The following is a 24,753-nucleotide window of genomic DNA, read 5'->3' on the forward strand; positions in this document are numbered from 1 at the left end:
GGTGAATATGAGAAGGAACAAACTTGATCAGCTCAAAATTGAACGTCTCTTAGCAAAGTAGAGCACAGAATCGGGGCTTTTAGAAAGCGGTTGGGCTTTTCTCGAGAATCGATTCGATTCGACGTCGTTTTCTGTAAAAGATGTTCAGATTCCTCTGTTTTCAACCGTCAATTGATTGCGCGGTATGCGGTTGGTGCACCGAGTTGTGTGCCCCAGCACCACAGGATATAATTAAGAGTCATGTGACTACTTTTATTGGATTTGGATCATAACAAAGTCCTACTCCAAGTGTTCCCCAATAATTATCCATTTGTTCTAACAATAATTATCCATTTGTTCTAACACGAGTTTTAAAAAATGTAAAATAAAGTGAGTTGAAATTAGTATAATATAAATTTCACTTTAGTTAAAAAAAATAGCCTAATGCATTTGGCAATACATGTCTTACTACATAATTATAAAATAACAGGTTTAAGCCCTTCATGACTCATGGCCATTAAATTTAAATTCATTTATGATTCATTCATCCAAAAAAAATTAAATAAAATAATAAGTGGATCCCATTATAAATTGTTACTACTACTATTTTGTACTAGTACAACCGTAGTAAAAAATGTATCACTAAATGTTTAGGTGATCTAAATATATTTATATATGTAAATGGAATTAGTGTATAGTACTTTTGAATAATTAGTATATTTATTTTGTAAATTGTATTATAACTAAAAATATTGATAAATTGATATGTCGGTTGACCAATACGGAAATAAAAAAACAGCCGATAATCTCTATAATAAATAATTAGTGGTTTGGTTAATGTATTTTGGAAAATAAAAACCACGTACTTTTAACACCTCAACTCATGGAAAATAAAAACCACGTACTTACTATGATCCAATCTCTGCGACTCGGTATCTGAAGGCGCTGGTTAGGATGGACCAGCTGTGATATCCTAACTTCCGTTTCCGACGTAGAGATGTGGGTTGATCCAGCTTCTTTGGTGGCTGGTTTTGATAATTTTTCGTTTCTCCCCGTATATATATAGTCAGTTTTTTTCACTTGATAGTACGGAGGATCTCGACTTGTGGGATCTCTACTTGGCTTCTTCATGTTCTTGTTTAGATCCTAGTCACTTTTGGGCTAAGATCATGTTGTTAGAACATTTTATCTTGATATTATTTACGGGTTGGAGGTCGGCCTAAACCTCCCGCCCACAAAGGGCGTTCTTGATTTAAAAAAAAACACCGCAACTCATGGAAAAGCACTCACTCTAGTCAATATCATTATTCATGGATTTCATACATAATTAGAGTATAATTTTTTTTATTCTTTCTTGTGTAAAATTAAATGCGAAGTTGATCATAAAATCATGAGTGCTGCGGAGAATACAATGTTCTATTAGTAAAGTTATCATTAAATACAATGTTCTATATGTATTCAAAGGAATTGAATTGCAGATTTGAAATCTCCGCTTCAAATAGATGAATTGTATCTATTTATCTAATTAAATTCAAGATTAATGTTCAATTTCATTACAAAGATTGCTACTCGAATAATGAGTAATGTGGAGAATATGAACTAATTGAGAAAAAATGTAGACTAATTTGGTGGTTTCTTTTTGTTCTGACACCTTGATCTTTCATTGCTGATTTGCTGTTATCAACATGTTGTTTAAAGGCAGGAGTAGGTAGTTTACATGTAGTATTTTGATAAAAACAAATTTATTTGTAAGATTCACTTTTAATTAAATTATTTTGTAAATGATATCGGCATATAAATTCACAAATTGAAATCTAAAAATTAAATGAAGAACCACATATTTATTAAATCATAATTATAAATAAATTGAATTTATTTTAGAGAATATTCTTATTCTTTGTTAACGTAATTTTAGCATCAAAATAAAAAAGATTCAAAAGGACCCCAAAAGGCAATGTAATTAAGAACAAGATTTTGAGAAGACCCTCCAAAAAAAATTGTTGATCCTTAAATATACCGATAAAAACGAGAACGAGTTTTAAATGAAATGGATAAAAATAGATGAGAAATCGCAATCCCCATATTAATAGTAAGATATCTAATCTAAATCTTTTAACCTACCTAGGAGTGAAATTTCATACTACTACTATTTTATATCGATATTTCGACTGAAGATTTCTTACCATTCTAAAATACCTATTCATCTTTATAAATAGTAATCACACAGTTAATTCCAACACCAAACAACTATCTCTGTATCCTCTAAAAACATTTCTTCCAATGGGAATTTTTCCTTCAATGTCGCCCAAGCGTCACCTCTATGATCGTAGTCAAGAGCATCCATTCATGGTTAGCAAACTCTTCATTTTCTTTTGAGGTTTTGAAACTCCACATTTTAATGGAGATTTTTGTTTTTTATGGATGATTTGATTTAATTATTATTATTATTATGCAGACTTGTATTGTGAGGGTGGACACTCGATCTCGGTGGACTCCATGGGAGAGGACTGTTGCAAGAGTGTTGAACAAATGCCATGGTATGTTTCTTCTCATAGATCTTTTCTTTGTTCAAATATACACAAATGGAAATGCTTAACTAACTGTGATCATGTGTAGGAATACACAGTTTCAGAGTGGATGATAATGGCATGGTTGAAATATCTGGCACCGTCGATCCAAATTCGCTGCTGAGAATGCTGGGGAGAGCAGGACGAGCCGCGGAGCTCTGCTGGATGAATTTTGGACAGTGTTCCAGCAATCTCTTCATGCCAACCAGTGGAGGAAGCGCTTACTCGCACGATGGAAGGTACCTGCATGCTCCCAGCCATTGTCGACCAAAGCCACCCTCACAACGAGCTATCCTTCCATCAATCAACAATCAGAACTTTGTTTATGGTCATGACAAAACGTGCTATGAAAAATATGGATTCGATCATGTTCACAGCTACCAACACCGTCAGCAGCAAGGTTGCGAAGATACCAGTCTCAGATTCGCAATGGAAGATACCAGGCTCAGATTCGCGATGATGAAGACGTAGAGTGTTGTTGTATAGTCATGTAGAATGATTGATGCTACACTCAACCACTGTTTTTTTTTGGTGAAGTTGAGTGTAAGGGCACATTTTAAAGCTCACTAGTTTTCTTTTTTACTATGTCATTTCATGTGAGCACTTTTTTAAAGCTCACTAGTTTTCTTTTTTACTATGTAATCTCCTGTGGAGCACTTTTTAAAGCTCCATAGCTTCCATTTTTATGTCATTTCCTGTGGAGCACTTTTTAAAGTTCCATAGTTTCTGAATGTTGATTACATGTATTGCTCACTCTAAGGCTCATTACTTCTCATTTATGCATAAAGTAGTCAAATAAATGGAGTAGCATACAAGACAGAACGATACAGATTAATACAAGTGGAGAGGGTTCAACGAATAAATCTCTTACATTACTCGAGTACTAGTGTTAATGCACCGCAATCATAACTGAAACGGGTGTTGTGATACGATTCCCAGGCAACCACCGCATCAACACAACGCCGAGCTGCGCGACGCCGAGCTGCACGATGCCGAGCTGCGCGACGCCGAAGAGCACAATGCCGAGCTGCATGGCGACGCCGAAAATCTGCATGGCGACGTCGAGAGATCGGAGGGAAGATCAGCGAGAGGCGAGAACGACATGCAGACGTCGGTCGCGACAACAAGGGGAAGAAGAGTTCGGCGCGCGCCTCTCCGATTCGGCGATTACGTCGCGAAGTAGAATTAGGATTCTCTTTTTCCTTTTAGATTTTATTTCCTTTTTATGTCTTTCTTATTTTTGGTAACTTAGTTATTTTAATGAGTCGAGCATATCTATAAGCTCCGTTTCGGGTTTTCTTTGTTGGTTCTTTCCCGAGATGCATTAGGTTTAGAAGTCGAACCAACCCTAGGGTCCTTAGTCTATAAATAGGGCTTTGTTTATCAAGTTACGGATGAATGAGAATTACAATATTTGCCCACAAAATACGTGAGTTTATCTAAACCTAGTTCGCCGCTGCCCGACGGAGAATCCTCCGCGCACAGCCGCTGCTAGAAGACGCCGCCGATCCTGTGTAGGACGCCGGAGTTATCGTTGGATCGCCGCGCAACCCCGCCGCCGATCACGTTGAGGTAATAAGGCCTTAACATCTGGTGCTTTCATCCAGTACTCATGAAAGGTTTCGACAATAACGGCAAGGCCGTTTGGGGGGGGGGGACACAACGATTCCTACCCGCCATACAGATTCGGGGGTCGTCCGCCGAGGACGAACCGCCGCGACGGTGGGGGTTTCCACCGACAACATGGGGACGACGGCGAGGGGGAGATTCGCCAACCCGAGGAGTCGCGCAGGGAAGAGACCAACACTACTACCTTGGCTCAGGTTTTGGAGAGGTTGGAACGTTTGGAGAAATTCGATTCAGCGAGGGAAGATCCGGATCGCCGCGGCGGGAATCTTGGAAGTTCTTGGTCACGCGGAGCGGTGAATCCGCCAGAGTATGACGACGAAGACGATTGGGGATTTGATGAGACACGTCGCATGCGCAACGGAGGGACATTTGTTCGGGGTAAAAACCCTAATTGGGGTTTACGCGAGGGGCAACCCGACACGAGGCTGAGACGCGATCAATGGGGTCGCCATGGTCCGGGATGGACGATGCAGGGAACCCCCAACTCGAGGCTGGCGCCCGGAGGGTTCGATCAATCATACGACCGGCCTCCGACATGCTGGGACCCCCCCCAGCGATATCAGGGTACCGTGCCTGGTTTCGACAGACCACCGGGGGTAAAGATGGATCCGCCCAGGTTCGACGGGTCAGACGCGACTAATTGGATCGCAAGAGTCCAATATTATTTCAATCACCTTATGATGCCCGAGGCTCAACGATTACATTACGCGGTGATGCTGTTTGATCAACCTGCAGCTGAATGGGTCTTTAATTACTGCGCGAATAACGAATTCGTCACGTGGAATGAGTTTCTGGGGGACGTTCGCCACCGTTTCGATAGAAAGAGTTTTCAAAATTACTTTGGGTTGTTGGCCAAACTCACGCAAACGGGATCACTTTTGGAGTACCACAATACATTTGAAAAATATTTGAATCGGGTCCATGGAGTCCCGGAATCAGAGTTATTCACTTTGTTCGTAGCTGGCCTCAAACCGGACATTCAGGAGCGCGTGAAGTTGCACAGACCGGAATCATTGGCAGCCGCGATGGCCTTGATTTTGGAGTGGACGGAGGAGATACATGACCGTGGGGCACAGGCAGCCTTTTCAACCGTGCCTCGTCGCGCTTGGCAGAATCGTGATGGACGGGGGCAGTCAAGTACCTCGGCAGCACCGACATCCGCATCGGTCACAACCGCCGTGGGCCAGACCACGGGTTCAGTGGGTCGCAGTGGGGAAAGGCCGCGACCCGGCATGATACGGGTATCCCAAGCGGAAAAGGCGGAGCGAGCTCGTCAGGGTTTGTGTTATTATTGCCCCGAGAAGTGGATTGTAGGGCACGTGTGCAAACAGCGATTGCTATGCTATGCGGAGGAGGACGATGAGAACGACGGTGTTGCGGAGGACCAAGCGGTTGATGAGTCTGTGCCAACAGATATTTCGCATATTCACGCGATGGACGGTGGTCGTCGTTCTCGTCCGATGAAGGTCGTGGGATGCATACAGGACCACGAGGTGTGTGTCTTAATTGACACGGGTAGCGACAGGGATTTTCTACACCCTAAGATTGCGGAATCGTTACACTTACCCCTCTCGCCGATAAGGCCGTTCAAGGTAGTTGTAGGCAACGGGGGGGCCTTACTGTGCACTCACGTGTCCAAACAGACGAAGTTGGAGGTACAAGGGTCGGTGTTCTTGGTGGATTTACATATACTGCCTATTCACGGCCCAGATGTAATTCTAGGAATGGATTGGCTGGAGTCGTTGGGCAAGGTGACCGCAGATTTCGCAGGAAAAACTTTGGAATTCACTCACAAGGAGCGACCTATTACTTTGAAGGGGGTGGTACCACCGCCCCGCAAGATAGACAGAACGTCCTTGGCTGCTTTGATGTCTCCATCGATCGGGTTAGAGGTTTTTGAGATCATGCTCTTGGAACCGGAAACCACTATTACCACACAAGATGTCCGGGAGGATTTTCCTGCTGATCTAACACCACCCATCACGACAGTGTTGGAGACCTTCCGACCGGTGTTCAACATGCCATCCGGGATGCCTCCGGCACGCCCCTATGATCACCGGGTACATTTGTTGCCAGGCACGAAGCCAATCAACGTCAGGCCGTATCGCTATCCCTACTTTCAGAAAAACGAGATAGAGCGGCAGGTCAAAGAGATGCTCGAGCAAGGTATCATCCAGAGAAGCAACAGTCCGTTTTCTTCACCGGTACTCCTTATTCGTAAGAAAGACGGTACCTTCCGCTTCTGCATCGACTATCGTGCGCTGAACACCGCCACAGTGCCGGATCATTTCCCTATCCCGACAGCGGACGAGCTTTTTGATGAATTGGGTAAAGCTCGTGTTTTCACCAAGCTTGACTTGCGATCAGGTTACCATCAGATAAGGATGCATGACGAAGATGTATTTAAGACGGCTTTTCGTACCCATGACGGACATTTCGAATTCTTGGTGATGCCTTTTGGGTTGACGAATGCCCCGTCTACATTCCAGGCGGCAATGAACGCGATTTTTCAACCTATGCTACGAAAGTTCGTCATTGTCTTTTTCGACGACATACTGGTTTACAGCCCGACTATGGAAGTTCATGAAGAACACTTGTCCGCAGTATTGATGGTTCTGCAGACCAATAGTTTCGTCGTCAAATTATCAAAGTGCTCTTTCTGCAAATCGACCGTGGAATATTTGGGACACTTGATCAGCAATGGATCCCTTAAAGCAGACCCAAATAAAATTAGTGCAATGACGGCTTGGCCGAAACCAAAGAATGTGAGACAGCTTCGCGGGTTTTTGGGATTAACCGGCTATTACCGCCGCTTCATAGCCGGATACGCCTTGATTGCGTCTCCCTTGACGGATCTGTTGAAAAAGGATGCCTTTGTATGGACCCCGGAAGCGGATTCGAGTTTCTTAGACCTGAAAGGAGCAATGACGACAGCCCCCGTACTTCGTCTGCCGGATTTTGATAAGACTTTCTGCGTCGAGACGGATGCCTCGAACACGGGCATTGGGGCAGTGCTACTCCAAGACAATCACCCAATTGCATTCTTCAGTAAGAAACTGGGTCCGCGACGACGGGTCGCGTCCACTTATCACAAGGAATTATATGCCATCGTCGAATCAGTGCAGAAATGGCGTCAGTATCTGTTAGGGAGGGAGTTTGTCATTCGGAGTGATCAGAGGAGCTTGAAAGAATTGCTCCATGCGATAGTGCAAACGCCGGATCAGCAGCTGTATGCGCGCAAACTCATGGGATATAAGTTCCGTATTGAGTACAAGAAGGGGAGCACAAACCGAGCAGCCGACGCGTTGTCCCGCCGCGAGGAAGCCGAGCAGCCTGACCTGCACGAAGACGCGTCCTCGACAGCCGAGGCGAACCTGGACACAGACACGACCTCGGACGCCGACGAGGGCGACGAAGCAGCGCACGCGTGCGCCCTCCTCACAGCAGCGTCCCATCCTATTCCGCACCTTGTGGACTTGCTTCGTCGGGAAACATCTTCGTCCCCGGAGATGCGGGAGATCACGAGGGACATAAAGGAGGGGCGGGCCCTACCGCATTTATCATTGGTGAACGGGCTGGTATACTACAATCGTCGAATATTTGTGAGCTCACGATCATCGGCACGGACGCCTATATTGATCGAATACCACAGCTCGAAATCAGCGGGCCACCCTGGGTTCGAGCGTACGCTGCGTCGCGTGACTGCGGATTTTTACTGGCCGAATATGAAGAAGGAGGTAAAGCAGTTCGTCGAAGCTTGCGTGGTGTGCCAGACGACGAAGTACTCTACCCAGAAGCCTGCAGGGTTGTTACAACCGCTACCAATTCCGTCCCAAGTGTGGGAGGATGTCTCCATGGACTTTATTACGGGTTTGCCGCAATCACGGGGCTACACTGTAGTCATGGTGGCCGTGGACCGTTTGTCTAAATATGCACATTTTGCCCCATTGCCGACGAATTTTGATACGATAAAAGTGGCCAATGTGTTTATTGATACAGTTGTTCGCCATCACGGTTTTCCGAAGACGTTGGTCTCGGACAGGGACTCGGTGTTCTTAAACCAATGTTGGAAGGATTTGATGCGGCTTAGTGGCACGAAATTGAACTTCTCAACGGCTTACCACCCGCAATCGGACGGTCAGACGGAGGTACGGAACAGGGGATTGGAGCAGTATCTGCGAGCGTTCACTGCCGATCGTCCATCCAAGTGGTCAAATTTTCTACCTTGGGCGGAGCTGGCTTTGAATTGTTTCCATCATGCGGCCTTGGGAATGTCTCCGTACAAGGCCCTCTATGGCCGGGACCCACCGAGCTTGATTTTTGCGGAACCTTCGAGGTCGACGCCACCGGAGGCGGCGGAATTGATACGCCAACGAGGGGAGTTATTGGTGGAGTTAAGGCGAAATTTGGAACGCGCACAGCAGCGTATGCGCGAATCCGCTAACAAACATCGTCGCCACTTGGAGTTTAAGGTGGGTGACTTGGTCCTATTGAAGCTCCAACCATATAGGCAGCACTCGGTGGCTCGTCCACGGTCGGCCAAGCTAGCTCGTCGCTACTATGGCCCGTTTGAGGTATTAGAGCGTATTGGACCAGTTGCATATCGATTGCGCTTGCCGGAAGGGAGTAGGATCCACAACGTATTTCATGTGAGCCTCCTTCGCGCGTTTGTGGCAGGCAACGACTCGGGAATGGGCATGGACCTGCCGTCTGAATTCTTTGGAGATCGGCCGGTTGTCTATCCGGTCCGGGTGTTGGACAGACGCATGTTATGGCACGATGATCGACCCTTGGAGCATGTGTTGGTTCGTTGGTCCGATGGAACTGAGTCGCCGACGTGGGAACCGCTGGAACTAGTGCAGCGCAAGTTTCCAAATGTGCTCCTTGAGGACAAGGAGGTTGCTATGGAGGGGGGAGTTGATACGATTCCCAGGCAACCACCGCATCAACACAACGCCGAGCTGCGCGACGCCGAGCTGCACGATGCCGAGCTGCGCGACGCCGAAGAGCACAATGCCGAGCTGCATGGCGACGCCGAAAATCTGCATGGCGACGTCGAGAGATCGGAGGGAAGATCAGCGAGAGGCGAGAACGACATGCAGACGTCGGTCGCGACAACAAGGGGAAGAAGAGTTCGGCGCGCGCCTCTCCGATTCGGCGATTACGTCGCGAAGTAGAATTAGGATTCTCTTTTTCCTTTTAGATTTTATTTCCTTTTATGTCTTTCTTATTTTTGGTAACTTAGTTATTTTAATGAGTCGAGCATATCTATAAGCTCCGTTTCGGGTTTTCTTTGTTGGTTCTTTCCCGAGATGCATTAGGTTTAGAAGTCGAACCAACCCTAGGGTCCTTAGTCTATAAATAGGGCTTTGTTTATCAAGTTACGGATGAATGAGAATTACAATATTTGCCCACAAAATACGTGAGTTTATCTAAACCTAGTTCGCCGCTGCCCGACGGAGAATCCTCCGCGCACAGCCGCTGCTAGAAGACGCCGCCGATCCTGTGTAGGACGCCGGAGTTATCGTTGGATCGCCGCGCAACCCCGCCGCCGATCACGTTGAGGTAATAAGGCCTTAACATGTTGCCATTGTTACTACACGCCGTTCTTCCTTGAAAAAGGTACGCTTTCACCATCATCGCCTATCGGTTTGAGAGAGTCCATAACATTCAGCCAAATAATCCACAGCTTCTGAATTGTTAATGCATACTTTCCACAAGGATGCATGCCACTTCACCTTTTGAGACAGTACTTAAACCCTCACAATCATCTATCAATCCAGCAGTTTCTACATCACAAGGGGACCGGAAGCACGGATCCAATCCTTTCAAGTTGAGTCAGAGCCAAAATCTCAACACCCCATCCAGAATACCAATCCCACATGGTAGTGCAACAAAAGCCATCTTGTCTAAGTTCACAGCTCTAACTAGACCATGCTTCCTTGTGGAAAGAACCTGTAGGTGTTTCAGTCCTTAAACCGATCCAAGAGCGATTTCCACAGTAAACACGAACTCGACCTGCACGTTAGATAAGTTTCCGACTGAGGCAGGTAGGGGTGAGCATCGGTAGCAGTCCATCATCCACCTTCCTTGCCTATCTCATATCCACCAACTGGCTTTCCTGCTTCAAGATCACCTTTAATCACAGCATCCATTGGCAATCAACAGGCAAGCTGTGCAAGCCAGAACAAGCAACCTAACCATCATATGCAAAGCCGATAAAGTTAACTGAAATGACCTCATAAAATGTGGTTGCTCAGACCCAAACTTGCTAAACCTAGGTAGTAAGTACACTACTCCTCTGCCAAGCCTTCCCATAGAAACTCTTAATTTCTAACTTCACTCCAAATTTCAGCGTTTGATTCAAATTTCAAAATCGTAACTAATTCTCTAAAACAGAAGCAATAGAAATAGCCATCAATCATATGAAATTGAAACAAGCGAAATAGGCAAGCAATACAGACAACACTGCGTGAATTTATTCGTAACGGAAAATGACCTAAGGCAAAGTGACATCGGAAGAGATGAATTGAACCTCTGCAGGCTGGTTCTCTCCTCAAAATCAGAGTAAATATTCGTAGTTGATTGTGTTTGAGCTTTCTTATCAATTTCAGTGATCTTCCGGAAAAGGAGGGAATTTCAGAAAAGGACCTCGCCAGCGGAGTATTCATTCACGTAGAGAAATGAGACATAGATTTTGGGCCATTATGCTATTTGTAAATAGTATAGGGATATAATTGTAATTATATTGGTTATGTTTTTTTAGCTAAGAGTTTAAATATCAGCATTTCCTTCCCTTCTGCTGCGTCGGAACCAAGCCGTAAATCATGGGTAATAACATTGTTTTTCTTTCACTTTGAGTACATCCAATCGTTACAATTCGTCGCTGATTGATTTCGCGAGAAAATGCTCTCCTTTCGCAGGTATCTCACGGGATTCCATGCACAAGAGGCGTGCAACTGGAGGGAAGAAGAAGGCGTGGAGGAAGAAGCGAAAGTAATGTTCTCTCCTTTCTCCTTAATTCAGTTCTCTACCTTTTTCCTTTCGGCAATTTATATGTTATTGAATTTAATTAGTGTTTTCCGAATTGATTAATTGAGTTATTCGCTTGCATAGATCGATTATTTGGGGTTGCAGTATTAATTTTATAAAATTTGTGCATTGGTGTTCACTGTTGCGGATATCCAAGCATTTTGAAAAAATATAATCAATCCATTATCTCCAGATACTGTTGGTGTGCAGCGTCTTGTACAATTATAATTACTAAATATATCATGTGTTAGTACTCTTAAATTCTGATTAATTTGAACCATATCTAGATCTATGGAGCTATGTCAATGGTAATGTTGTTTCAGTAGTTATAATCATTGTGTGCCACTAGGTATGAGCTCGGAAGGCAACCGGCCAACACAAAGTTGTCGAGCAACAAGACTGTGCGAAGAGTGAGAGTTCGAGGAGGCAATGTGAAGTGGCGTGCCTTGAGGTTGGATACAGGAAACTATTCTTGGGGTAGTGAAGCTGTAACCAGAAAGACCCGTATTCTGGATGTCGTTTACAATGCATCAAACAATGAACTGGTCAGAACACAGACTTTGGTCAAGGGAGCCATTGTTCAAGTTGATGCTGCACCATTCAAGCAGTGGTATCTACAGCACTACGGAGTTGAAATCGGCCGCAAGAAGAAGACTGCTTCCAAGAAGGAAGGAGAGGTATATCTTTGCTACATGCGCAATATATTGCTTTACCTGACCTGCCTTTCGGAAATTATAATTAGCAGTATTAATCCTTTTGCCCTTTCCCGGTTTAGGAAACCACTGAGGCTGTTGCTACTGAAGAGGTAAAGAAGAGCAACCATGTTCAGAGAAAACTAGAGAAACGTCAGCAGGACCGAAAGATTGACGTGCATATTGAAGAACAATTTGGTGGTGGTCGTCTGTTGGCAGCAATTGCCTCTCGCCCTGGCCAGTGTGGCCGATGCGATGGGTATGTGTTTTACACCTAAAGCTGTTTACTAAACTTTACGAGTTTGATTACAACCTGCATTAAGGCAATAAGATTGTTCATTGTGCGGATGATGGGTATGCTGTGTTAGGTTTCATTAGCATTGTTTGTAGTTTGTGATTTTAAATGGCAATCTTGCGGGGAGTTCTTTTTGTTACTCCACTTTTATGCTTCTTGGTCATTGTTTTCAAATTTGATTTTAAATGTCTTTTTTTTTTCTTTCTTTCTGGATATAGGTATATTTTGGAGGGCAAAGAATTGGAGTTCTACATGAAGAAACTTCAGAAGAAGAAAGGAAAGGGTGCAAGCAGTTAAATTATCATTTCTTCATGTGCAAGGGAGAGCCGACTAATTGCTTTGAACATGACAATACCGTTGCTTTTTTTGATATGATCATGTTTTTTAGTTATCGATATTTTGTTATTCCTCTTTGTTGCGATTAACTAACTTATCAAGATCCTTTTTTGGTAAGAGTAATTACGAAAGTTTAATCCCTTATTTTATTGTCAAAAATCTCTTTATCTTCTTGTACTGTATTTTTTTAGCAATTCTTTTTCGAAGCTGTATATTTTGTGTGCGCGCTTTCCATCAATATTCATACTTTTCTTTGATTAAAGTCGAAAAGAAACAAACAAAATGACAAATTTGATTAAAATCTTTAAAAAGGTCAATTGCCCAGCCATTGTATGGCTAATGGCTTACCATTAAACTAAGTTCCATTCTTAGTTTTAAATATATGTATTTTATGATTTTGTTGGCTGCTTTTGTACCGCCACTTCCATTAGTGCTATATATAACTCTTGCATCAATATTGTTGGAAGCGTTTTAAAAACACGATTTCAGTAGATTTGAACCTTCAAATCTAATTTTTTATTTAACGGGAATACTTTTTTTGTCGCATGATTTGCCTTCTTCTTCTTCTTATTATTATAACTTGAGTAAAATAAGTCAAACTTCCTTCTTTGTAATAGTAGTTAATATGCCTGCAGATTTTTATTATTATTATTATTATTATTATTATTATTATTATTATTATTATTATTATTATTATACAGTTTCTTGTAGAATAATGAATTTCATAATCTAAATAAATTTGAACAATCTATTATGAAAGGCTTCTGTATCAATCCGACAATATTACGTTTGCTTATCGATTATTAATATAAGAGGTCTTGGCTCATTATGTATTGCTTCATATATTATAATATCATATGTATTTTTCACAATCATATAGTACCTTCTTATGTTGAAAATTGATAATTGATTTGCTAGAAGTGTTACTACCGACTTATTATTATTGCAAATAAATCATGTCACAGGAGTACCTATGTTGATAATATCGTATCGAGAAGGCCAAAAATAGTTATTATACTATATAAACTAACTAGTTGGAGTGATTTATAGAATAAAAAAAGTTTGGACTATTTAATTCTTAGAAAATATATTAATCAATTAAAATCAGTAGGAAATTTAAATTAATTCATGAATAATCGGTATCTTGAGAAGTACTAGTAATTAATAAAAAAGTCATGTTTGTAATATCAATACTACTATATTACTCCTAGTATTTTATATTACTAATAAATAAATATATTCATTTATTTAAATAAATTCAGCTCAGCCCAAGAAAAGAGCCCACTAACAAGTTATAAAGTGCAGGATACGAATATTAGGTTAGACGAAGAAGAAGACGGTTGCTGCTCTGCATATTACTCCACGTCGGAACCCTAATCCGGCCGAGCTGTCAGTCAATCATGGGTAATAACATTGTTTTTCTTTCACTTTGAGTACATCCAATCGTTACAATTCGTCGCTGATTGATTTCGCTAGAAAATGCTATCCTTTCGCAGGTATCTCACGGGATTCGATGCACAAGAGGCGTGCAACTGGAGGAAAGAAGAAGGCGTGGAGGAAGAAGCGAAAGTAATGTTTGATTCAGTTTTTTTATTGAATTTTATCAATGTTTTCTGAATTGCTTACTCGCTGCAAGTTTGCATAGATCGATTAGTTAGGGCTGCATAATTATTTGATGCAAGTCTATTGATCGGAAATAATACTGGCATTTTGAAAAAAAACAGTTGATTATGCTATAACTTGTGTTCTATTTTAATTATATTTGTATATAGTGCTTATTAGGTATCTGCTCTAAAATTTTGAATATTTTAAAAATTAGTCTATATATGAAGCATATGCACAGAGAGCTCTAGTGAGCTATAACCATTGTGTGCCGCTAGGTATGAGCTTGGAAGGCAACCGGCTAACACAAAGTTGTCGAGCAACAAGACTGTGAGAAGGGTGAGAGTTCGGGGAGGCAATGTGAAGTGGCGTGCCTTGAGGTTGGATACAGGAAACTATTCTTGGGGTAGTGAAGCCGTAACCCGAAAGACCCGTATTCTGGATGTGGTTTACAATGCATCAAACAATGAGCTGGTCAGAACACAAACTCTGGTCAAGGGTGCTATTGTTCAAGTTGATGCTGCACCATTCAAGCAGTGGTACCTACAGCACTATGGAGTTGAAATCGGTCGCAAGAAGAAGGCTGCTGCCAAGAAGGAAGGGGAGGTATATCACTGTATACTGCTTTGCCCGACCTGTTATTTTTATTAATGGATTGGAAATTGTAATTAGCAGTATTAATTCTTTAGCTCTTTCCTGGTTTAGGAAATCACTGAGGCTGCTGCTACTGAGGAGGTAAAGAAAAGCAACCATGTTCAGAGAAAACTAGAGAAACGTCAACAGGACCGAAAGATCGACGCACATATTGAAGAACAATTTGGTGGTGGTCGTCTATTGGCAGCAATTGCCTCTCGTCCTGGCCAGTGCGGCCGATGTGACGGGTACGTGTTTTACACGTGAATTTTTCTAGGCTATACATGTTTGATTACAACCTGCATTAAGGCAATAAGATTTGTGCGGGTGATGGGTCTGCCGTGATTGGTTTCATATCATTAGCATTATTTGTAGTCCAAATTATATGAATTAAATGTGAATCTAGCAGGGTTTCTTTTTTTGTGAACGTTTATGTTTCGAGCCATTTAATTATGTTGTGTTTCATGTATTCTTAACCAGTTTTTAGATTTTTATCTTAAGCATTGTTTTAAAGATTTATTTAAATGTTTTGTCTTCTTCTTCTGGAAATAGGTATATTTTGGAGGGCAAAGAATTGGAATTTTACATGAAGAAACTTCAGAAGAAGAAAGGAAAGGGTGCAAGTAGTTAAATTTGAAGTGTTGTCTTTTCTTTTCCTTTCCTTTCCTTTATGTGAGGGAAACCATATTAGTTGGTTGAGGTTGCTAATAGTTATAGATTGTTGCTTTCTTGATATTCATGTTTTAGATCCTTTTTTGGCTTGATTGTTATGTTTTTTGGTGCTGAGTTATGAATATTGTTAACCGAACAACAAGCTCCAACCGAGAGCAGATGAAATGTGCTTATGTTCATAGCAAAGTGCCGAACAACAAGCTCCAACCGAGAGCAGATGAAATGTGCTTACGTTCATAGCAAAGTGCCGAACAACAAGCTCCAACCGAGAGCAGATGAAATGTGCTTACGTTCATAGCAAAGTGCCGAACAACAAGCTCCAACCGAGAGCAGATGAAATGTGCTTACGTTCATAGCAAAGTGCTGAACAACAAGCTCCAACCGAGAGCAGATGAAATGCGCTTACATTCATAGCAAAGTGCCGAACAACAAGCTCCAACAGGGAGCAGATGCAATGCGCTTTCATTCATAGCAAAGTGTGTAAACTTACATTACTGCTGTAAATGTGCTTATATCAACCAAACTTCAAAAAGAACCACTAAGCAGATTTAAAAAAAAAGTAGTACTACTATATGTTTGATGAAGCCCTATGTATTCTTTATAAGATTCAAACACTAAAAATAAAAGCACAGCTTTATAACTTACTTTAGGTGTTGTACCGTTCACTGGGCTAGAACGAATTATTTCCCGTGTAGCTTCTTCAATCTCGCTCTAATGTAATCATTCCGAGCTTGAAGTCGAGCTTGTTGAGGAGCAACATTGACATGAGAAAGGTGCAAACCATATCCAAATAACGAGCAACCAAAAAGGAAGAACGCTGTCGTAGCTGCGATCTTTTTAGGTGTAGCCTCAAAACATACTACCATCTCAAATCTTCCTCCTTCAATTAGTAAACATAGCAGAAAAATGAATCACTTTCCCACATTAAAGCAATATACAATAAGAGGTTTTAATGCATAATAACTAATAAGATTAGCCATTTGGGTTTACAGCACTCAGCAGTTAAAGTGTCATAACAAGTAGTGCTTGTTCACAAATTAGGCACAACACAAATCAATGTAGAATTAACTGATATCTATCTCTATATACATAGATGCATCGCTCTTCTTCATAAGAAGCTGAGCAAATAAGTTGTTGAGAAAGAGATGGAAACATCGACATGTACTCCTTATTAGAACGCTTTATCTGTCAAATCCCAGACCATCAACAATTAGGGTTCCTTTTGATTTTCGATTTTACCATTCAAATTCAATGCTTGAATTTTAGAATCAAATCAATGCCGATTTAGCGAAAAGTAAAGCAAGATAGGAACTTTATGAGCTTACCGATTAAAGATAACGGCGGCGGTGGTGTTCCGACAGGCGGCGTCAACCGATGAGATTTATTGAGAAGAAGAAGGTAAATAAATGAAACCGTGAAACGATCATTCAATTACAAAATGAAAAAAAAGTACTAATATACTAGTATGAAGGGGAAATTCATAAATCCTATACAAATAATAATAAAAACATGGGATATTGACATCTAATATTATGAAATTTTTAAAAAGTTGGGTTTTCCCACGAACTTTAAAATTGACAAATAATATCATGAACTTTATCACGGGTTTGTTTTTTCCCACGAATGAAAAAATTCATGTTATTTTAATAGATTGAAAAACAATTTTGGAGGGTGTGCTTCAAGAAAGACTATCTTCAAATATTGAAAAACTTGGAGCTCTCAAAATTATTATCGAGAAATTACGAAAAAAAATCCGTATCATAATATTATTTGTGGGAATTTTTTCATTCGTGGGAAAAAACAAACCCGGGGTAAAGTTCGTGATATTATTTGACAATTTTAAAGTTCGTGGGAAAAATCCAACTTTTTGAAAGTTTCATGATATTAGATGTTAATATCCCTAAAAACATCGTCATTACCTTTTAAAATAGTAGCCATTTTTAAATTTTAGTTTGATACACTTTCTTTAGACTTCAAATATATTTTGATTATTTATTGTTATATAATATGTGCCGCCACTTTTTATTCTTCTTTCTTTTCCTCTATCTGTTTTCTATTTATTCATTTTTAACTAACATATTTCAATTATTTTTAATTTTTTAGTTTATCAATTTTACATAAAAATAATACTACTATCATTCATACAATATCATGAATTTTAGCAAGTAGCGAAGTTCTCACAAGTTAGATGTTCTCCTAAATTGGATTTGACATGGCACGCCGTATTATGTAGTTTAGGAACGACGAGTCGCGTTGCGTGTTGCTTGAATTTAAAAATATTTCCTAAATTTTGTGGGAATTTCAATTGTGAAAAATTCACTACAAAACCTACAAATATGATTTATGCTATAAATTTGAAGTTCATGGAAATATCAAATTTCGTCCAAAATTTAGACTTTTCGGGACTAAGTCAGCCATGTAATTATGTTTGCATAGGTAGATAGTAACGCTGGATTCTAAATTCTAAAAACGAAACAATCATTTTACAAAACCCAATTCTTCTGAAAATGGCTTTGTTACACAGCGAATAATTAAGCTAAAAATTATAAGTATTGTTTTGAGCGACACTTTCTTTTATAATGTACATCAGTGCATCTAATAATTTTAGTTTTACTCATTATATCATGATAGTTCTAATTACATTAATTAATAACTCTGTAATTCTGAATTGATTTTTTACGTACTCATTTAATTCGGAAAAAGAGTAAGGGATTGTGTTCATCAGTTCATGTGTTTTAGGAAGTGAAAAAAAAAATAATTATCTCTGTAAATATGGTAACAATACTGGTTCAAAATTGTGTAGCCCTGCTAGGCTGCTAAAACACACATAGCAGGAGAGTTTTTTTTTTCCTTTTCTTTTTTTTTCCCTATTAAAGAATCAAAATCTTAAGCTGAATCTCCAGAAAAGCTCATACTTGAATTCTGTGGAAGTATGAGTAAGTTTTGCCAACTTTCAACTATCTACAAACACATTCTTATTGGCACTTTCTTGTATGAACAGCTCCAACAGATTGCTCAAGTTGGCCTGCGATGGGCTTGAACAATTCCCCGGAACATCCCACCGGAGCTGTCGCCACAAGTTCTCTGATCTCCTTAACCACCTGAGCTTTGTCTGCCGCAAACATCTCATCCTCTGCACAACAAATCCTTACTTAGCCTCATCATTCTTACAGCATGTTGCATTGTTATGTTAGATCACCTGGTTTACCTTTCTCGGTGTTGAAGCCATCAAAAAACTGCAGGAGTTTGTTTCTGTTGGCAGCGAGTATGTTGATGATATCAGCAGGCTTGTTCTTGTTCGCCACGAACAGCTGCAAACATGGCTGAGTTAGCACGAGTACACCACAAAACTGATTATAGTATGACTAGCTAGTGTTCAGGGTATGGGGTGATCGATACCTTGAACACGTGGAATGCATCGATTTGAATGCACTTGTGTGTTTCCTGCAACAAACACCAACTTTAGATGTTGTAATATCATCAATGGAAGCTTTCAGAGGTTAAAGAGATGTTACCCTCATTAGATTCATGAGAACTTTCATATTGTTCTTGGAGCTGACATAACGCACCATGACCCCGGAGTTAGATCTATCAAGCAACATGTCTCCTAGAAGCTGAAAAGCAAGAGTTATCATTAGTCTCAAATGTCTTAAACCTTACAGCAAGATCAACATTAGTAGTCATTTTATCACTCTTAGTCTAATGGAGATACGGAGCCGGTATAGGGTTGAAAATACACGAAAGCAAAAGTTGCCAATCGTTTCGAAACAGAAAAGGATGATTCTTAGGAAACTCTATACCTTGATAGCTTGGCGACGGGTCATGTAGTTTGGAGACTCCAGCAACTTTGAGTTGAAATCAGAAAAGAACTACGGAGAAAACATTAGGATAAATGTAGGGTACTTAAACCTTTGGGAAAATTTCACAAACAGAAGCAAGAAGCTCATTTACTACTTCCTATTAAATTTACAACAGCTAAACAGGGAAAAGAAAACCATACCCAACTATAATTTTCGGTGAGAAAATCTGCAACAGTGGACTTATGCCGTGTCATGAGCTCCTGGAATATATATCAGGAAAATATATAACTTCAATCGTTTCATACTATTAAGAATGCAAAGGTATGACATATACATCACATATTACTAAAAGCACATCCAGAAATCTATATGGTCTATCAACCAAATATACATACGGCATACCTGCACCAAATTATTGCACTAAGGTGTTTACAAACATGGATGGATAAAATTGGCTACTTATTGCAATAATATAAATGTAAATACCCTGAATACTATGAACATAGACCATATATGTAAGTGAAAGGTTTGATAAACAGTTTTTTTCCACTAAAGATATAAGACTACCATAAAAAATCCAAAAAACAACTACTCCATAGCTAGTATCACCAAAATCTTAAGTGATGATAAATTCATAGCATAGAATTAGTCAGGGAAACACACAGATACTGAAATCATAATGGATAACCTTAAAGGTAGTAGCAGCATCTGAAGCAACATCAAAATTTGGAAGTTGAATGTAGTCGAAAAACTTCTTCATATGGGCTGACTTCAAAACATAACTGCGAGCAAAGAAAGATTAAGAGTTCATGGAATGAATGAGAGAGTGGCATCTGAATGACAAAAAAATGACTCGGAATGTCTAAATTGTTAAGCTTCTTACCTAGCGACCACCTGATGTCTTAGGCAGTCCCTTAACATCCCTCCGTAATGCAGAGCTACGGAAGGATCTTCGTGCCTGTAAAAAATGTAATGTAAAACCAGCATTTTGCATATAAGTAGAAAAAAGAGGAACATTCTTCAGTTTCATCTGCAGAAAAGGCAACGATTCTTATGAAATTATGATAATTCAGGAAGCAAGTGAATGCTCCATACACTAGCATTCCACATAAATGCAGTAAGAGGCTAAAAAATGTAATGTAAAACCAGCATTTCACATATACTAGAAAAAAGAGAGATATTCTAGTAAAAGAAGGGACATTCACCAGTTTCATCTGCGTTATGAAATTATGATAATTCATGAAGCAAGTGAACGCAGTAAAGTCTCCATACATCGATACGAAGATGAAAGTTATAGAAAGCTCTAAATAGCATCAATCTGAACTATACTAGAATGCATGTGTGAATTACTCACCCAGTGATCATAACGTCCAAAAGATCAATGTTCTTTTCCAAGTAGTCAGAAGCAATCAACCGTGAATGAACAGGTTGCCTTTGCAGATTCGCAACCACTCTCGTTGCATCCTTGCGAGTCTTCACAGAGAAAAAAACATGTACATGCGATCACAAAAACTCAATCCAAAAACAGAAGCATCGTTATCGTAAAAGTGTGTTACCTCGAAGTTTAATTTGGGGAGGCAGCGAATGAGCAGCCGCATTGTGTCGCCGGCGAAGAACTCCTGAGTCAATTGCGCACAAGCTTCTGCAACAGGCTCCGATTCCTCAATTCCGTACAGAATCGATTTCAGCTCCCTGATATCGGCATCCAATTGCGCCAGCTGCAATCAAAAGTGTTCATATATTATTTTTAAAAAAAAACACGAAAGCAATGTCGTAGATCTGATCGGTACGGTACCTTATCATTGCGCCTGGGGCTGGTAGCGTTGTTGGAATCGGAATCGACGTAGATGAGGAGTTTGGTGACATCGCGGACGATGTCGGCGGGAGGGCGGGGTTTTTTGGATTTGAAGAGGTTTTTCATGGAATTGGTGCGGAGAATTTTGGGGACGAGCTTCTTAAAACTCATGGGGGGAGTGGTCTTCTTGGGAGCGTCGTCCTCCTTTGTGGAGATCGGCATCACGTTCCCCAGAAAGTGATCGGGGGAATGAGATCCCGTTGGAATGGCGAATTCCAAATACCACGCGAGAGAAAGACGCGTTCTTCCGTTTTGCTCTCTGTTTTTTGTTTCTTCCTTTTTTCCCCTTTGGTGTGTGGGTGATTATGGGGTCAAGAGGTAAGGTAATGTAGAAGAGGCATACGGGAATTCGGTTGGATTGTGGATGGCATTGTGAGCCACGCCATAAACAATGGAGATCCCTCAGAAATCTGCGGAGACACAGGCAAACGAAGAGAAACACAGATTCCAAAATTTCAGGAGCCAATCAGGAAATACTATTAACTAGAAAGAAATATTATTATTTGCAATCGATTAGAAATAGATACATAAATTTTGGAGTATACTTCAGTTAGACAAATTAAATTCTAGCATATAAATTTTAATTTAACAAAGCTTCACTTCAACAGAAAATGATATTGAGATAAAAAAAAATATTTGTAGATAAAACCATAGCATTTATAAAGTTAGCAAAAACAATAATAATAGTTTAGTGTAAATCCAAATGAGCAAATAAAATTTGAACGTAATAAGTTTGGATATCATTCTGCAACATTTATAAGAAAACCAATGAACTATAAATAAGATAATTATTTTTTTATTTAAAAATAAAATTAACTATATAAATAATTTCTATACAAATTGGCAGTTGTATTAGAATAATTACGGAAATATTGTAGTAATTGAAGATGAGGATATCAATTTCGGGAAGGGTTGTACTTAACAAGATAATTTTTTTTACTATTGATAGAGGAGACACGAGAGAGAAAAGATAGTGTAGAAAACCAAAAAAATTATGGTTACTTCATAATCTAGAAACGGAATTTTGTGAAATATTTAGGAGAGAAAAATATCACACGACATAATGATCTTTATCACTTAACTATGAATATATGCGTGCAACAACAAAATGAGATGATCATAACAAAATCAATAACCAAATACAAAACTGGATTGAGACTTCCACTGCCTAGCCTTCTCAAATCCATTAGTACAATTCTCATAATCCTCAATAGTTTGATCAATTTGTTCTTGCGTGTTCATCACAAAGGGACCATACTGGCGCACGGGCTCCCCCAGCGGCTCGCCTCCAACCAGAATAAACCTCAGCGCCTTCGACGACTTGTTGGAGGCGTAGAGGCCGTCGCCCTCCCCAAGGAGGAGTAGGTGGTGGGCCGACACGGCCGAACATCTCTCCTTCCCAAACACACCTTCTCCTTCTAAAACATACACAAAGGCATTCCAAGACAGGGGTATTGGCTGCCTAATGTGTGCCCCTGGCTTGAGTGTGAAGTCAAGAAACATGGTGGGAGTTCTTGTGTATATCTCTGACTTCACACCCAATGATTCCCCTGCAATCACTCTCACTTCCACACCGTTTCTACAAGCTTCTTTTATATCTATGCTCTTCATTTCTTGATACCTTGGCTCAATCCTACACATAAAGTTAGTAATGTGTGACCACTTTTGATACTCCACTTGCTAGCACTATTGACAAGGAAAGAAGGGTGTTTGTCTTTTTCATAGTGTAGAGAGAGTAATGGGGCACTCACATTTTGTGTTTGGAGGAGAGGTTGATCCATAATTGCAACCCCTTTTGAGTTCCCTCTGCTGCAGGCATTTCTGAGTGGACAATACCTCTTCCTGCGGTCATCCATTGTAGGTCACCGGCTTCGATCGTGCCCTTGTGCCCCTCGAAGTCCTCGTGTGTCACCGCTCCCTGACATACCAGTATACATAATATTGAGTGTTCAGTTACTCGAGATTAAATTGATCAATTTTATTACAAATGGGGGACCAAGACTAATTCAAATGACACTATCCCGAGAATATAAGTACAGATTCATAACTAAACAACATAACTAATCTTTTGTCATGCCGGCCTAAATTGATAACCACTAGAAAGGTGAGAAAGTAGATGATTGAGGCATGTTTAAATCCAATTTAATTATTTAATTTGTCAACTTAAACAACTTGAAGATCAGCTTTCCTAGCCATTCATTATGGCAAAATCATGACATGGTCCATCTCCTAATTTTCTAATGTTGCTTGCTTATGCTGTTGGATTATTATATACTAGCATTCAGACAAGAAGATCCTTTCAAAACATGAAATTATTTAAAGATAGTAGATAGAGCAACTGTAGAAAAACTCTTTCTAGTCAAAACTATGATGTCAAACAATACACATTAGAAAACAGTGTCGCTCTATACCTGCAGCATGTAGGTGACAGTCTCGAATCCTATAATACCATTAAAACAGAGATACATCGCTATTAATCACCATAATAATAAATAAATAAATAAAAACAATTATCATCAAAGAAAGGGGGAAAATGATGAACAAACCTCTATGTGGGTGATCAGGAAATCCAGCAGGAGCTGAAACTGCAATCCCATTTCAAAAAATATTACAACACGAAATCAAGTCAAAATCATTCAAGAACTACAAAAATCAGAAAAATATATAAAGAAAACATAAGACAATAACCACACCTGAGAACTCGTCCAGAACAAGAAAAGGGTCGAAGTATTTCAGCTCAAATCTTCAAATTAAAAAAAAAAACACAAGTTTAGAATTGATAGCCAAAAAAAGATAAATTTGATGAAGAAGTAGTTGAGGTTGTCTGACCTTCCGATGCTTCTTCTGACGGTGGCGCCGACGCCTTCGTGCTGAGGCCGAGCCAGGAATTTTCTGACAACGGGGCGAGGATCGGTGACAACGTTGGACATGTTAGTGTATATGTATTGTTGATATTTTTTGGAGGGGATTTTATACTTTTGTGAAGTGGGATGTGAATTTGAATTGAGTATAAAATTTGGCTTCATGCATCGGGTTTTTATAGTTGGAGGAGTTTAGTTCCGTTAGTTGATTTTGGGACAAGGAGTGGGGCCAGACACGCAGCTGTGGATTCTTCTTCCTTCACTTTGTTTTATTTGCCACATTTTACGTCATGCTGACGCCCAGATTACGTCATCCTATGACCTTTCTCATCGTGTAAATGAACAAACCCTTACGTCATCAATAATAATATCTTAGATTAATTTTTTTCTGATATGAAAAGATCAATACTCTATTGTAAATCTAAGATTATTTTATACTCCTATATGATATTGTCTCGAGATTAAGTATTGGACTCTAAGTATAATTCGTTATATAATCATTTAAACCAAAAATGGAAGTTTATATTGTGAGTAGCTTCTATTCTTCTGTATATACTAGTTGTGAATACGGGAAATTAAGCATCCACGTTGATGCTTTAATTTGTTGTTTATTTGTGAGGCTTTTAAATGTTTAATATATATGATTGTGTTTTAGTACTTTTTAGTTTCTACACTTATTCAGTTTGTCGAGTTCATACCCAAGTGACTAAGTCATGACAAGATTGTTTCAAACAAAATATTTGTTGTTATTTTATTATTTTCATTCAGTTATGATTTACTTATAAAATCGGTATTTGTAA

General features: G+C 40.0%; 3 protein-coding genes across 3 annotated transcripts; 1 reads left to right on the plus strand and 2 right to left on the minus strand.

Annotated features, from left to right (window-relative positions):
- The first annotated feature begins 10,961 nt into the window (after positions 1-10,961).
- On the plus strand, positions 10,962-15,573 carry LOC121757442. Its single transcript, XM_042152990.1, has 10 exons — positions 10,962-11,006; positions 11,099-11,171; positions 11,557-11,884; positions 11,983-12,158; positions 12,413-12,479; positions 13,850-13,934; positions 14,027-14,099; positions 14,411-14,738; positions 14,838-15,013; positions 15,318-15,573. The coding sequence occupies exons 1-10, from the start codon at positions 11,003-11,005 to the stop codon at positions 15,394-15,396; spliced, it is 1,389 nt and encodes a 462-aa protein (XP_042008924.1). The 5' UTR covers positions 10,962-11,002; the 3' UTR covers positions 15,397-15,573.
- A 2,555-nt stretch (positions 15,574-18,128) lies between these two features.
- On the minus strand, positions 18,129-21,628 carry LOC121756944 (putative MO25-like protein At5g47540). Its single transcript, XM_042152382.1, has 11 exons — positions 21,033-21,628; positions 20,794-20,955; positions 20,592-20,710; positions 20,121-20,195; positions 19,926-20,019; positions 19,438-19,497; positions 19,238-19,306; positions 18,953-19,051; positions 18,837-18,881; positions 18,646-18,748; positions 18,129-18,570 (listed from the first exon to the last, which is right to left on the minus strand). Exons 1-11 carry the CDS (start codon positions 21,252-21,254, stop codon positions 18,413-18,415), a joined length of 1,206 nt encoding a protein of 401 aa, XP_042008316.1. The 5' UTR covers positions 21,255-21,628; the 3' UTR covers positions 18,129-18,412.
- A 440-nt stretch (positions 21,629-22,068) lies between these two features.
- On the minus strand, positions 22,069-24,085 carry LOC121756828 (pirin-like protein). The gene is made up of 6 exons (XM_042152228.1): positions 23,922-24,085; positions 23,786-23,835; positions 23,639-23,677; positions 23,504-23,532; positions 22,844-23,010; positions 22,069-22,725 (listed from the first exon to the last, which is right to left on the minus strand). The coding sequence occupies exons 1-6, from the start codon at positions 24,020-24,022 to the stop codon at positions 22,221-22,223; spliced, it is 891 nt and encodes a 296-aa protein (XP_042008162.1). The 5' UTR covers positions 24,023-24,085; the 3' UTR covers positions 22,069-22,220.
- Between the last annotated feature and the right edge of the window lie 668 nt (positions 24,086-24,753).

Source organism: Salvia splendens, chromosome 12 (genome assembly GCF_004379255.2).
Source record: "Salvia splendens isolate huo1 chromosome 12, SspV2, whole genome shotgun sequence".
Classification (NCBI taxonomy): domain Eukaryota; kingdom Viridiplantae; phylum Streptophyta; class Magnoliopsida; order Lamiales; family Lamiaceae; genus Salvia; species Salvia splendens.

Coding starts and splice junctions, on each gene's coding strand:
- LOC121757442 (XM_042152990.1), top strand. Junction 12,159..12,412: donor CAGTGTGGCCGATGCGATGG/GTATGTGTTTTA, acceptor TTCTGGATATAG/GTATATTTTGGAGGGCAAAG. Junction 14,100..14,410: donor GCGTGGAGGAAGAAGCGAAA/GTAATGTTTGAT, acceptor GTGTGCCGCTAG/GTATGAGCTTGGAAGGCAAC.
- LOC121756944 (XM_042152382.1), bottom strand. CDS start 21,254: ATGCCGATCTCCACAAAGGAGGACGACGCTCCCAAGAAGACCACTCCC. Junction 19,498..19,925: donor ATGCTGCTACTACCTTTAAG/GTTATCCATTAT, acceptor TATATATTCCAG/GAGCTCATGACACGGCATAA. Junction 18,749..18,836: donor ATGCATTCCACGTGTTCAAG/GTATCGATCACC, acceptor CCATGTTTGCAG/CTGTTCGTGGCGAACAAGAA.
- LOC121756828 (XM_042152228.1), bottom strand. CDS start 24,022: ATGTCCAACGTTGTCACCGATCCTCGCCCCGTTGTCAGAAAATTCCTG. Junction 23,011..23,503: donor CTGTCACCTACATGCTGCAG/GTATAGAGCGAC, acceptor CTGGTATGTCAG/GGAGCGGTGACACACGAGGA. Junction 22,726..22,843: donor CTCTCCTCCAAACACAAAAT/GTGAGTGCCCCA, acceptor CTTTATGTGTAG/GATTGAGCCAAGGTATCAAG.